This window comes from Podarcis pityusensis (assembly GCF_964106645.2).
Source record: "Podarcis pityusensis genome assembly, chromosome: 15".
Taxonomy (NCBI): domain Eukaryota; kingdom Metazoa; phylum Chordata; class Lepidosauria; order Squamata; family Lacertidae; genus Podarcis; species Podarcis pityusensis.
Window position 1 is genome coordinate 25,082,734 of NC_138040.1, and position 10,683 is coordinate 25,093,416.

Consider the following 10,683-nt stretch of genomic DNA (forward strand, 5'->3'; position numbering starts at 1 on the left):
CGACCCCTCCCCATGTCCCCGCCCTGCCCCCACGACCCCTCTCTGCCTCTGCACCCCCTTCCAGCCTCGCCCCACTTTCTGCCCCCTCCGCGGCCACGCCCCAGCCCCCCGACCTCGCACCTTGTCCATGAGCTTCCAGCACTTCTCGACCATCTTCTTGTCCACGGTGCCGGGCTGGTGGGGGCCCAGGTGGTGGTGGTGCGGCTGAAAGGCGTCCTTCATGAGCCCGATCAGCCCGCCGGGGCCCTTCTTCAGCGGGGCCGACATGGGGGCGGCGGCGGCGGAGAAGAGGGGCAACGGCGGCGGCTCCGGCTGAGGGAGGGACGGAGGGCGGCTAAGGCGTGTCCCTTCCGCCAGGCCGCTCCTTCCCCGGCTTGGCCACCGACTGTCGAGGCGGCGGAGGAGAAGGGGAGGCGGCTCCAGGAGCGCCGGGGACGCGCCCGACTGACGAAGAAAAAGGGAAGCGGGCGGGCAGGAAGGCAGGAGGAGGTTGCGCGCGACGGAGGGGGAGGCGCGCGCATTAAACCCCCGCCCCCCCGTGACAGGTTCGCGAGCCTCCCCCGGCGGGGCGCTCTGATTGGCTGTGGCAGTGGCGAGGGTGGGAGGAAAGCCGAGAGAGTGTGTGTGTGTGTGTGTGTGTGTGTGGAGGAGGGGAGAAATGCTCCCTGAGGAGAGGCGCGTTCTGATTGGGCCGCTCGTTTTCAACAGCCCGCCCCTAGGGTTGAGTCGCGTTTTTGATTGGCCAGAGCGCCCCCTCCCAAACAGCGAAGGGGGATGGGCGAGGGGCGGAGCGACGGAGGTCTCAGTATGTTTCGTGAGCGCGCGGTGAGTTAGGCGCGCGACCGAGCAGGCGGCTTTAAAAGTGGTTGGCTCGTTCTTAGCGAGCTCTCTTCTTCTTCTTTAGTACCGTGAGCGCGCACGTTGGGTGACACGCGCTCCCGACTGTCAACGCTGAAGGGAAGAGGAAAACCGGCCCACTTAGGAAAAAGAGCACGCCCCGCCCAACTAGCGCCTTATTAGCATAGTCCCGCCTTGATTGGCTTTTCTCTCACTGGCGTTTAGTTCAGTGTGCCGGCTGCTGCGCATGGTCAAAGATGGAGCGGGGCCTAGCATGCGCAATAGTGCGAAAAGGCCAACAGGGTGGCCATGATGGATTTGGGCAACGTTGGCCGGAATACCGCAGCAGGCTCCTGGGAACGCGGCGAGCACCATAAAAAACTTCCGAGACTCGGGAGAAGCACTTCATGGATGCTATACAGGCATATGCAAAGTTATGCAAATTTCATAAAAGTAAGGATTGATGCCTGGGTTCTTGAAGGAAGCCTAGCTGGCGAACCTGAGCCAGCTGGCAGACTACCTCATGAGGCAGTGAATGCCCAGCATTGGAAGGGAGAGATTTGGACAGACATGCAAATAAAAGATGCAATGGGTGGTTTGCTGGGACCCCTTTGTTTTTAACTCCTTAAAGATGAATGCAGTTACAACACCATGCATGTGAAATCGATTTCTTTGCAAAGTTGTGAAAACCTAACTAAGAGTATTTGTGCCAAGGAAAGGGAGGGACTTGGGAGTAGTAAAGGGCTCTGTTCCACAGCAGATAAGGGAACTAAATACACTCCTTTAAATAGGAAAGCAGAAATGGAGAGAAGCCTTTTTCTTTTGAAATAAGTGAGTCATTAACGTTACCAACAACTAAGAGGAATCAATCCAACAGAAGATCTTGTTTGGAGACTACCCCACAGGAAGAGGGTGAGGAAGAAGGCTGTTCTGTGGCAAAGGGGGGAAACTCCCACGACCCATAGACTTAAATTGCAGGGGGGTCAGAGGTCAGCCCTAAAATGCAGCACCCAGCTGTTAAAACATCACAAAGTCTGGAATCGTCTCATGAATTGGAGTTGTAGCACCAAGTGGAGCAGCCTGGCTGGTGCTGCATCAGTCCTATTTGGATCCTGCAGCTTTGGCAGGGATCATGCCCTTTCTCACTGAGCCTTTGTGGTCTTCACCCCACATCTGAACTTGAGATGTGGAAGCAAACAACAACAGCAAAACAAATCCCATGTAGCAAGTTCAAAAGGGAGCAGACAGGCACTTCCCTTTTCTCCTGTAGCCACATGATGTGCTGTCCACATTGGCTATGTCATGCTTTCTAGCTGTGATCTCAGCTGCTAAGTGTGTGGACCTAGCCTGGTCTGATCTTCAGGAATTTTGGTGAGTGGAAGATAGCTGCAGAGTGCAGAGTCCTTCCTGAGCCAAACTAGCGGTTCATCTAACCCAGTATTGTCTGCTCTGACTGGCAGCTGCTCTCAAGCATCACAGGATGGATACAGTCATGACATTGGCAACTGTGTACAGTGTGGGAATTGCCTCCAAACCCTACTTGAGCCTCCCTGAACTTTCTAAAGCAGAGATAAGCAATGCAGGGCTCTCCTCATGTACCAGACCGTTAGCCATGAGGGCTGCTAGTAGTGTGAATTGTAGTCCAATATCCAGAGGGCACCATGCTGGCTATTCTGAAAGCAGCTAGACAAGAAGTATCATAGATAGTAATAGCAAATTCATTTGCTGAGCGGTAAGCTTTGTAAATGCTTTTATTCATTATATTTATGTAGCCAAATCCACAACAACAACACACAAAAGGAAGAAATCGGCAGTCTCAGAGGAACCTGCAAGTTTGCAGAAAAAAAGGGGCAAGTAAAAGGGGAAAGATCCTCCTCCCCCCCAAAAAACCAGTCCAATGAAGACTGAATATGATCAGTGGGCATGGGATGCTGGCTGTTAGAGTGGGGAACTGGGAACAGAATAGAGGACCATAGAAGAAGATGTGGCTAGCTGCATCTGCTTGTACAGGAGCAAACTACATTGCAACATTAATTATACTGTTTTATCACGGATGTGTTTGCTTCCATGGGCTCCTTTGGAAGGACGGGGAGGCTATTAAATAAATAATAATAATGTTATAAATAATAATAACATTTAGTTGCAGGGGCCACTTGGGTGACATATAATAATAAAATGTAGAATTGCAACATGAGAGGATACAACATTTCTCAAAGTAACATAAAAAGCAAAATCATAAGAAACCCACAACCCTTTCCAAATGATCCCTGCCCCAAAGATCCTCCAATTTAAACTTCAGCAGCAGAAGAGGGGAAGTCAGCAATGCACATGTGGAAATCTTGTTCTATGTACTCAGTCTTCAATTGTAGATGAGGACCTGGGTGTCAAAGCTGAGCCAAATGTTTTATGGGGGGAAATGGCTTTGCTCTAAGAAGCTCTGTGAATAAGAGAATTTGGGGCCTATTTGATTCTAACCCCCTTCCCACCCCTTTCTGTTTCTGCAAAAGAAGTTTTGAAGATGGGCCTGAAAATCCTCCAACCTCTCTTCTTTCAGGTCAATTGGATGCAATTTTGCAGACCTCCTTTGCTGGAGCACCGGTGTGTCTGCCAAGCTTCCTTTGGTCACCATGGCAGCGAAGAAGGACGGTTGCCTAGCAACACAAGGAGCCCCAACCTGTGCCAGCTGGGATAGGCTGGCCGAAAAGCCAGCGCCTCTTCCCCCTCCTTGCGCATTGGCTGCTTGGAGTGACATTCGTGCAAAGAGTGTTTATTTAACTGCCCACAGATTAACTTGTGAGAACCTGGGAGGAAGGCAGAAGAAGCATTTTGCTCCCAGGTATGTTTGCCTCCACCTTTCTCTTCCACCATACAAACAGTTGTTCACTTGTCCACCCAAACAGCAGAGACCACCCTCGCTCCGCTGCCAAGAAATGTATGCCTCATGTATAAGGATGGCCCTCCGGAATCTCCCCATCAGTACCAGTTTTAAGATCTTTTTTGAACGTCAGGAGTTGGAATGCACCAAAAATATTACAGTGTTTGTTCATCTTTTCCCTTTTGCAAGCTGTGGAGAACGTGCAAGGATGGCCCCCACCAAAAAAGGGAAGGGGAAAAAATCAGCAAAGCAGAAGAAAAGCACTGGGCCAGGTAAGGCTTTATGCAGCATGCAGGAGATTCCAGCAGCCCCACGCCTTGCAAATTCCCGTTTCCATGTGCCTTGCATCTCTTGGGATTTGAGACTGCCTTTTACATACGCCATTGTTTCAACTGTTTTTGTACCTATGCCACTGCTTTTTGTGTTTACCTGCGCAATTGGTTGACGTTTTATATATGCAATACTTTTATCTGTTTGTCATTGTTTTGTGAAAGCGCTTCAGGTTGCTTCCTAGGAAACAATTCATAAATTAAATAATAACAATGGCGCATCGATCAGGAGGTCTCAGTATCAGTGGCGATTAGTACCCAGCCGAAGTCTTTCAATTTCTCTCTCTCTCTCTTTCCTTCTCTCCGCAGATGAGGAAAAGTACAGAAAAGCAGTGCTGGAGGTTGATACCTTAAAGCAGCACCTTGGTAAGGAGAATTTGTTGAAATTGCGCAAGGGCCTTAAGAGTTTACAGCAGAGGCGGCATTTTTGGAAGGGTCAGGTAGAAGGACTGCCAAGCTTTCTATGCTAATCTTATAGGAAGCTGCCTTATACCACTTCAGACGGTTGATCCATCTTAGGGTCTACATGCTAGGACTTGGAGACCAGGGTTCAAACTCTCACTCAGCCTTGAAACTTACCTTGGAAGCCAGTCACTGCCTCTCAGCCTAGCCTACCTCAAAGGGTTGCTGTGAGGATTAAACAGGGATGGGGAGAACCCTGTACACCACCTCAAGTTCTGTGGAGAAAAATGATGGGATACAAATACAGTACAATACAATACAGTGGTACCTCAGGTTACATACGCTTCAGGTTACAGACTCCGCTAACCCAGAAATAGTACCTCGGGTTAAGAACTTTGCTTCAGGATGAGAACAGAAATCGTGCTCCGGCGGCGCGGCGGCAGCAGGAGGCCCCATTAGCTAAAGTGGTGCTTCAGGTTAAGACCAGTTTCAGGTTAAGAACGGACCTCCGGAACTAATTAAGTACTTAACCCGAGGTACCACTGTATACTGGCTGGCAGTAGCTCTCCAGGGTTTCAGGCAAGGAGTCTCTCCAAGCCCTAACTGGAAATTCCAGGGATTGAACCCGAGACCTTCCTCATGCAAAGCAGGTCTCTTCCACTGAGCTATGACCCTTCCCTGAACAAAGGCGCCAAGGGTTTGCCAGCATGGCTGTCTGGACCAGACTAGTAGCAGGACTGCTGTCCCTTTCTGATCCACCCCCTTCTCAGTTGACCAATCCAAGCATTTTCATGGAGAAGTGAAAATGGGAAGTAGTTTCCAAGTGCATTGCGAAGCAAAGTGATTGCCACGCAGTCCTTTTAATAAAGGACTCCAAAATGAGTACTCTGCTGGGAGTAATTTTTAAATACTTTGCATTATAATTGCGGCAGATGCAGCTAAGTAGAGCACATGCAAAACATGGGCAAGCCCCCAAGTTCAGTCATCAGCACAGTGCTTTTCTTTGGGGGGGGGGGTACGCATACCCCTAAACATTTTGTGAATCTAAGTTTGGCCTTTCCCATATAAATAGGAAAATGAGAGTACCCCTTCTATCGTATGAAGAGCTCTGTGTAACGCAAAAGCTTGCATGCTCAAACACTGAGATCATGAGCCGGAGTGTTATTGGCTGTGCCTCAAGTCCAAGAGGCTCACTTGTCCACAAGAAGAAATGGAGCCTTTAGTGTCACCAGCCAAGTATTTTGGAATAATCAGCCAACAGGTACTTTCAACAGGCACCCTCCTTTTAAAAACCTTTCTATCGTGCCATGCCTATGTAGGCAACTAAGGATGCATCTTTCCACAATAGTTAATTGAGGTTTGATTTTCATTCTGATTTTTTATTTTTCAAAAAATGGTTTTTATTGCTTAGTTTTATGTACTGTTGTAAACCACTCTATAGTTACCATGAAACAGTAGTATATAAATATTCATAAAGACAAATACAGTGGTACCTCAGGTTACGTACTTAATTCGTTCCGGAGGTCCGTTCTTAACCTGAAACTGTTCTTAACCTGAAGCACCACTTTAGCTAATGGGGCCTCCCGCTGCGCTGCCGCCGCACGATTTCTGTTCTCATCCTGAAGCAAAGTTCTTAACCTGAGGTACTTTTTCTGGGTTAGTGGAGTCTGTAACCTGAAGCGTATGTAACCTGAAGCGTATGTAACCCGAGGGACCACTGTAAAGCAAGTCAGTCCAGGAAAGGTACACCTTTTAGTTGTTTTGCCCTCTCCGATATGGAGATAATCATTTGTACAAAGGATCTGGGGAGCCAAATGAGAAAATAGGCATTGAGCCTCGATTGGATACATTTGCATGTTTGCTGTGTTTATTCTTCTGACTTGCAGTTCTCCGGAGGGATATGGCCAGGCAGGCGATGGCTGACAGTGAAGGACTCAAGCAGAGGCTGCTAGATTTGGAGAAAGAACTGGAGGAGGCTCGAGGGGACAAAAAAGATATTTATGAAGGTGGAGGGCTCTTCCAGATGACCTCTTCATTGAGTATTGTTGTACATGCCCCAATCTCTGAGCAACAAGACACTCCAGGGATACTTTCACCTTTCCAGAGTTTGGCTGCCTTGGAATGAAGGCCAATGGAAACCCTGGTATCTTTAGGACATATTGTTTTATTTACACATATGTGCAATTTGATCTTTCCTCCCCTTCAGCTTCTCTGGGAGATTCCCCAAGCTGTAACTTTGGGTTTGGCACACAGCAAGACCAGTCTCTCATGTCTCTAGCTTCCAGCATCAGCCAAAATATATGCATACACAGCACCCCTTGGGCTCTTGTTCTCCCTCCTAGGATGATGTGGCATCCAGCCAGGTGAGGTGGGAAAAGGTCCACCCACTCGTCTCTATGGCAGCAGGCAACCTCTTTGGACATGTAAATGGCAGTACTTAACTGGCCAGCCAAGGCCATTACCTTAACAAAGGAACCAGCTGGTTCCTTTGTATTCTCTGTATCCTTTGTATCCTCTGTATTCTCACAGATACAGGGTCACAGGTCTGGAAGGGACCCACAGGCACCATCTAGACTGAGCCCCTAAACCTATAACAGTACTCACCCTGATTTATTTGCAGGGAGATTAGGTGACGTTGTGTCAAAACAAACATTACCCCACACTACCCAGTGCATCTTCCTATCACTTTCCTTATCACAAAACTCTGGTCTTCAGGGGGAAGTGGGTTTCTTGTGCAAGACTTTCCAATCAACCTGAATTGTGCAACTTGCAATATGCTGCTATGTGACTGAATTCTATCCCCAAATAATAACTTTCTGAAAGTGCAATGTGTCTGTAGTTGAGTGCCGTGCCCAGACCCTGCAATGAAGAGAAGAGCTTCAACAGAAGATTTGAAGCAGCATTCAAGGGTCAATTTTGACCCTCAAGGGGCTCAGTAAGGTAAAGGGACCCCTGACCATTAGGTCCAGTCGTGGCCGACTCTGGGGTTGCGGCGCTCATCTCGCTTTATTGGCCGAGGGAGCCAGCGTACAGCTTCCGGGTCATGTGGCCAGCATGACTAAGCCACTTCTGGCGAACCAGAGCAGCGCACGGAAACGCCGTTTACCTTCCCGCCGGAGCGGTACCTATTTATCTACTTGCACTTTGACATGCTTTCGAACTGCTAGGTTGGCAGGAGCAGGGACTGAGCAACGGGAGCTCACCCTGTCACGGGGATTCGAACCGCCGACCTTCTGATCAGCAAGCCCTAGGCTCTGTGGTTTAACCCACAGTGCCACCCGCGTCCCTTAAGGGGCTCAGTAGTTTTGCCTTATTTTGATTTTCCTCTTTGGGTATCAAACCTGTTACTCAGTGGTTCCCTTTCCACTTGACTCGTGCAGTTGTGAGATTTTCTGCAAATCAGCAGTACTGTCTTTCCAAGGGGGTCTCTGGCATCTACCTGCCACTTTACTCAGTCTCCAAATGCTACATTCACATGGCCTTGGGGTGTGGGGGATGCTTCCTATTAGTAGGGAGAGGATTGTTCATTTTCCCGTACCCCAATTATCAGCACACATTCCTGCCCTGCTTAACACCTTGCTCCTCGTTTTGTTCTCTGTTGCACCTTCACAATGTACAGTGGTACCTTGATACTTGAACGGCTTGGCTTCTGAACAAATCGGCTCCCGGACGCCACAAACCCAGAAGTGAGTGTTCCAGTTTGCGAACGTTTTTTGGAAGCCAAACAACCAACAATGCTTCTGCGGCTTCCGCTTGAGTGCAGGAAGCTCCTGCAGCCAATTGGAAGCCACACCTTGGTTTTCAAATGGTTTCGGGAGTCGAACGGACTCCCAGAACGGATTAAGTTCAAGAACCAGGGTAGTACATGCCTGTGTACATCACTTTCTCTGTCCACTTCATTAATCGGATGTGGGCAGAAGAAGTTCATGACGCAGTAAGCCAGTTGGCCTTTGCAAGACGCTTCCTCAGGAAAACGCAATCACAGGATGTTGGCTTTGAAAAGTTCAGATGAAGGTAGCGTTTCCCTCCGCAGCTAACACTGTGGTATATCATTCTGCACACAGACCCTTTGCGACTCTTATCTGCTTTCCCCCCCCTCCTCCCTGCCCGGCAAAACTTCTCTTGTAAGCACATAGAGGCAAGGATTTTTTCCCCATGTTTACCTTCTGTTAAACCAGATAGACTTGATGCTACAAATCAGGGGTGGAGAACCTGCCCCCACCCCCCTCAAGAGGCTTCCCATCATCATTAGCCATGTTGACTGGGGCTGATGCAAGTGGGAATCCAACACTGTCTGGAGGTTCCTCCATCCCAACTATAAATCTTAGGCCTGTTAATGAAGGGCAAGGGTGTTGGATGAAGCGATCGTTTCCTTCTCCCATCTTGCGTTCCAGAGATGATCCGCAAGTACCAGCAGCTTCAGCACCAGACTGATACCCGGATCAATCGTTTAGAAGTGGAGACGCAGAACTTGCAAGCACAGCTTGGTATTTCTCTCTCTCTTCTCTCTTCTCTCTCTCTCTCTCTCTCTCTCTCTCTCTCTCTCTCATACACACACACACACACACACACCCTTGGCCTTGGAGATGATCACACATGGTATGGTTGTAGCAACTGTTCTTTGCCCATGTTCATCTTTCAGTTAAGGACTGTGGGGAAAAACAAGTTAAAAAGTGATACTCTTCATTTGCAAACACTCTCTCTCTCTTTTTGCACCTGGAATCTGTGTGTGGGGTATGGGGGTGGAGTGAGGATGAATCTTAACCCTCCAAACCTTGAGATGGAAATCATTTTGCCTAATTCTGTTACAAGCCCTTCTAAGCTTGCGTTAAGGGAATACATTCTGGCACATTTTGCTACATTTTGCCACTTAAAAACAGTAGAAAATAGATGTTCTCAAGCCCCATTATATGCCATCCCCCAAACTTCTTAGTTCTCTGTTCTGAGATGTTTGTCGCCTGCTGTCTTAGGAACATAAGAAATGGCCTTATAACAAGTCAGACCACTGTTCCATCGAGCTCAGCATTGCTACACTGACTGGCAGCAGCTCTCCAGAGCTTCAGGCAGGGCTTTCTCCTAGCAAAAACTGGAGATGCCGGGGATTGACTTTGGGGGCTTTTGTGTGCGAAGTCGGAGCTCCACCACTTAGCTAGAGGCCTTGGAAGGTCCCCTCTCTGCTTTTCCTTCCCACACATATTTGTCTCCTTTTTCTCCTTGCCCAACACTTTCTGCCCTGCAGCTGCCTGCCAAGGTGATCTGCTACAAAGCCAGCTGGACCAGGCAAGGATGCTGGAAGAGAAGGACAAGGCTGTGGCCGAGATGCAGCGCAAGGTTGACGAGATGGAGACAGAATATGAAAAAATCCTGCATGTGAGTTTGGGTGGGTGGCGGGTCACAGATTGCAAAGAAGAGATAATGGGTTCAGCTTGTGGGCCATTATCTAAAGCTCAGGGAGAGGGAGTGTCTTATTCCCACAGGTGTGAGTCTCTAGGTGCCATGCATCCCTTTCTGTGGCTCATGGCCTGCTTTCAAACACAGAGACTGTAGGGTAGTGCCTCTTTGATCTGTTACCAGCTATTGAAATAGAGCCAGCTTTTAGAAATAAAATGGTAAAAAATAATAATGGTTTGCTCTGAAACATGCCCGATGAAGTGTTCTGTGCAACTCAGAAGCTTGCTTCCAGCATTCTGAGTGTTGTTGTGTCCAAACATGAAATTCTTGGGTACATATTCTTGCTGTTCTGCAGCAGCAGCTGTTCAGTCGTGTGCAGCTACAGAACTGGAAGGATGCCACACTTTTGGTTGCCATCCCTTGGTGCCAAACGCACCCCTCATCCTGCCTCTGACTTCTCCTTTCCTCAGGGTAGCCTGGACTGCGTCCTCTCCAAACTGCAAAGTGCCAAGCTCACCTGGGAGAAGGAAGCTACTGTCATCCACATGGACTATAAGCACCAGCTGAAGGACTTTGGTCTTAATCCATTGTACATCTGAAGGGAGGGGTCATCAGAGCATGTGCCACCCACCTCCTATCTAATCCTCAACTCGGTTTGATATTGTGACTTCAGCTGCTATCAGCCCCCAAATGTGGAGGAATAATAAAGAGTGTGTCTGAGCGCATGCAGAGTGCCTTTCTGTGACTAACCTTTTCTGTTGTAGTGGGAAAGGTCTACCCTTAGCAGCAGTCATTCTAAACAGAGGTTAATTTTAACACGAATCTTCTGTTCACAAAGTCACACCCCAA

At 48.7% G+C, this 10,683-nt stretch overlaps 2 protein-coding genes across 5 annotated transcripts in view; one reads left to right on the top strand and one right to left on the bottom strand.

The window, feature by feature from the left end:
• CBL (Cbl proto-oncogene) overlaps nt 1–469 on the bottom strand; it is a 50,044-nt gene extending 49,575 nt beyond the window's left edge. The window contains exon 1 of the mRNA XM_080983429.1: nt 121–469. Within this exon, the coding sequence (XP_080839555.1) occupies nt 121–267 (147 nt within the window). The 5' untranslated portion in view covers nt 268–469. The remainder of the gene's footprint in view (nt 1–120) is intronic.
• A 174-nt stretch (nt 470–643) lies between these two features.
• Nucleotides 644–10,559, top strand: DRC12 (dynein regulatory complex subunit 12 homolog). 4 transcript variants are annotated; one of them, XM_080983668.1, is made up of 8 exons: nt 644–825; nt 3,392–3,673; nt 3,902–3,984; nt 4,351–4,407; nt 6,330–6,449; nt 8,838–8,930; nt 9,683–9,813; nt 10,305–10,559. In XM_080983668.1, exons 1-8 carry the CDS (start codon nt 659–661, stop codon nt 10,431–10,433), a joined length of 1,062 nt encoding a protein of 353 aa, XP_080839794.1. In that variant the 5' UTR covers nt 644–658; the 3' UTR covers nt 10,434–10,559. The 4 variants fall into 4 exon arrangements, with proteins under 4 accessions (XP_080839794.1, XP_080839795.1, XP_080839796.1 ...); XM_080983669.1 differs by lacking the exon at nt 644–825 and adding an exon at nt 845–2,208; XM_080983670.1 differs by lacking the exon at nt 644–825 and adding an exon at nt 849–1,290.
• Nucleotides 10,560–10,683: the final 124 nt, after the last annotated feature.

Bases quoted from the DNA above. Each gene is read 5' to 3' on its own strand.
- DRC12 (XM_080983668.1), top strand. From the start codon at position 659: ATGCTCCCTGAGGAGAGGCGCGTTCTGATTGGGCCGCTCGTTTTCAAC. The intron at 826-3,391 runs GTGAGTTAGGCG...CTCTTCTTTCAG, and splicing joins GTATGTTTCGTGAGCGCGCG to GTCAATTGGATGCAATTTTG. The intron at 4,408-6,329 runs GTAAGGAGAATT...TCTGACTTGCAG, and splicing joins TACCTTAAAGCAGCACCTTG to TTCTCCGGAGGGATATGGCC.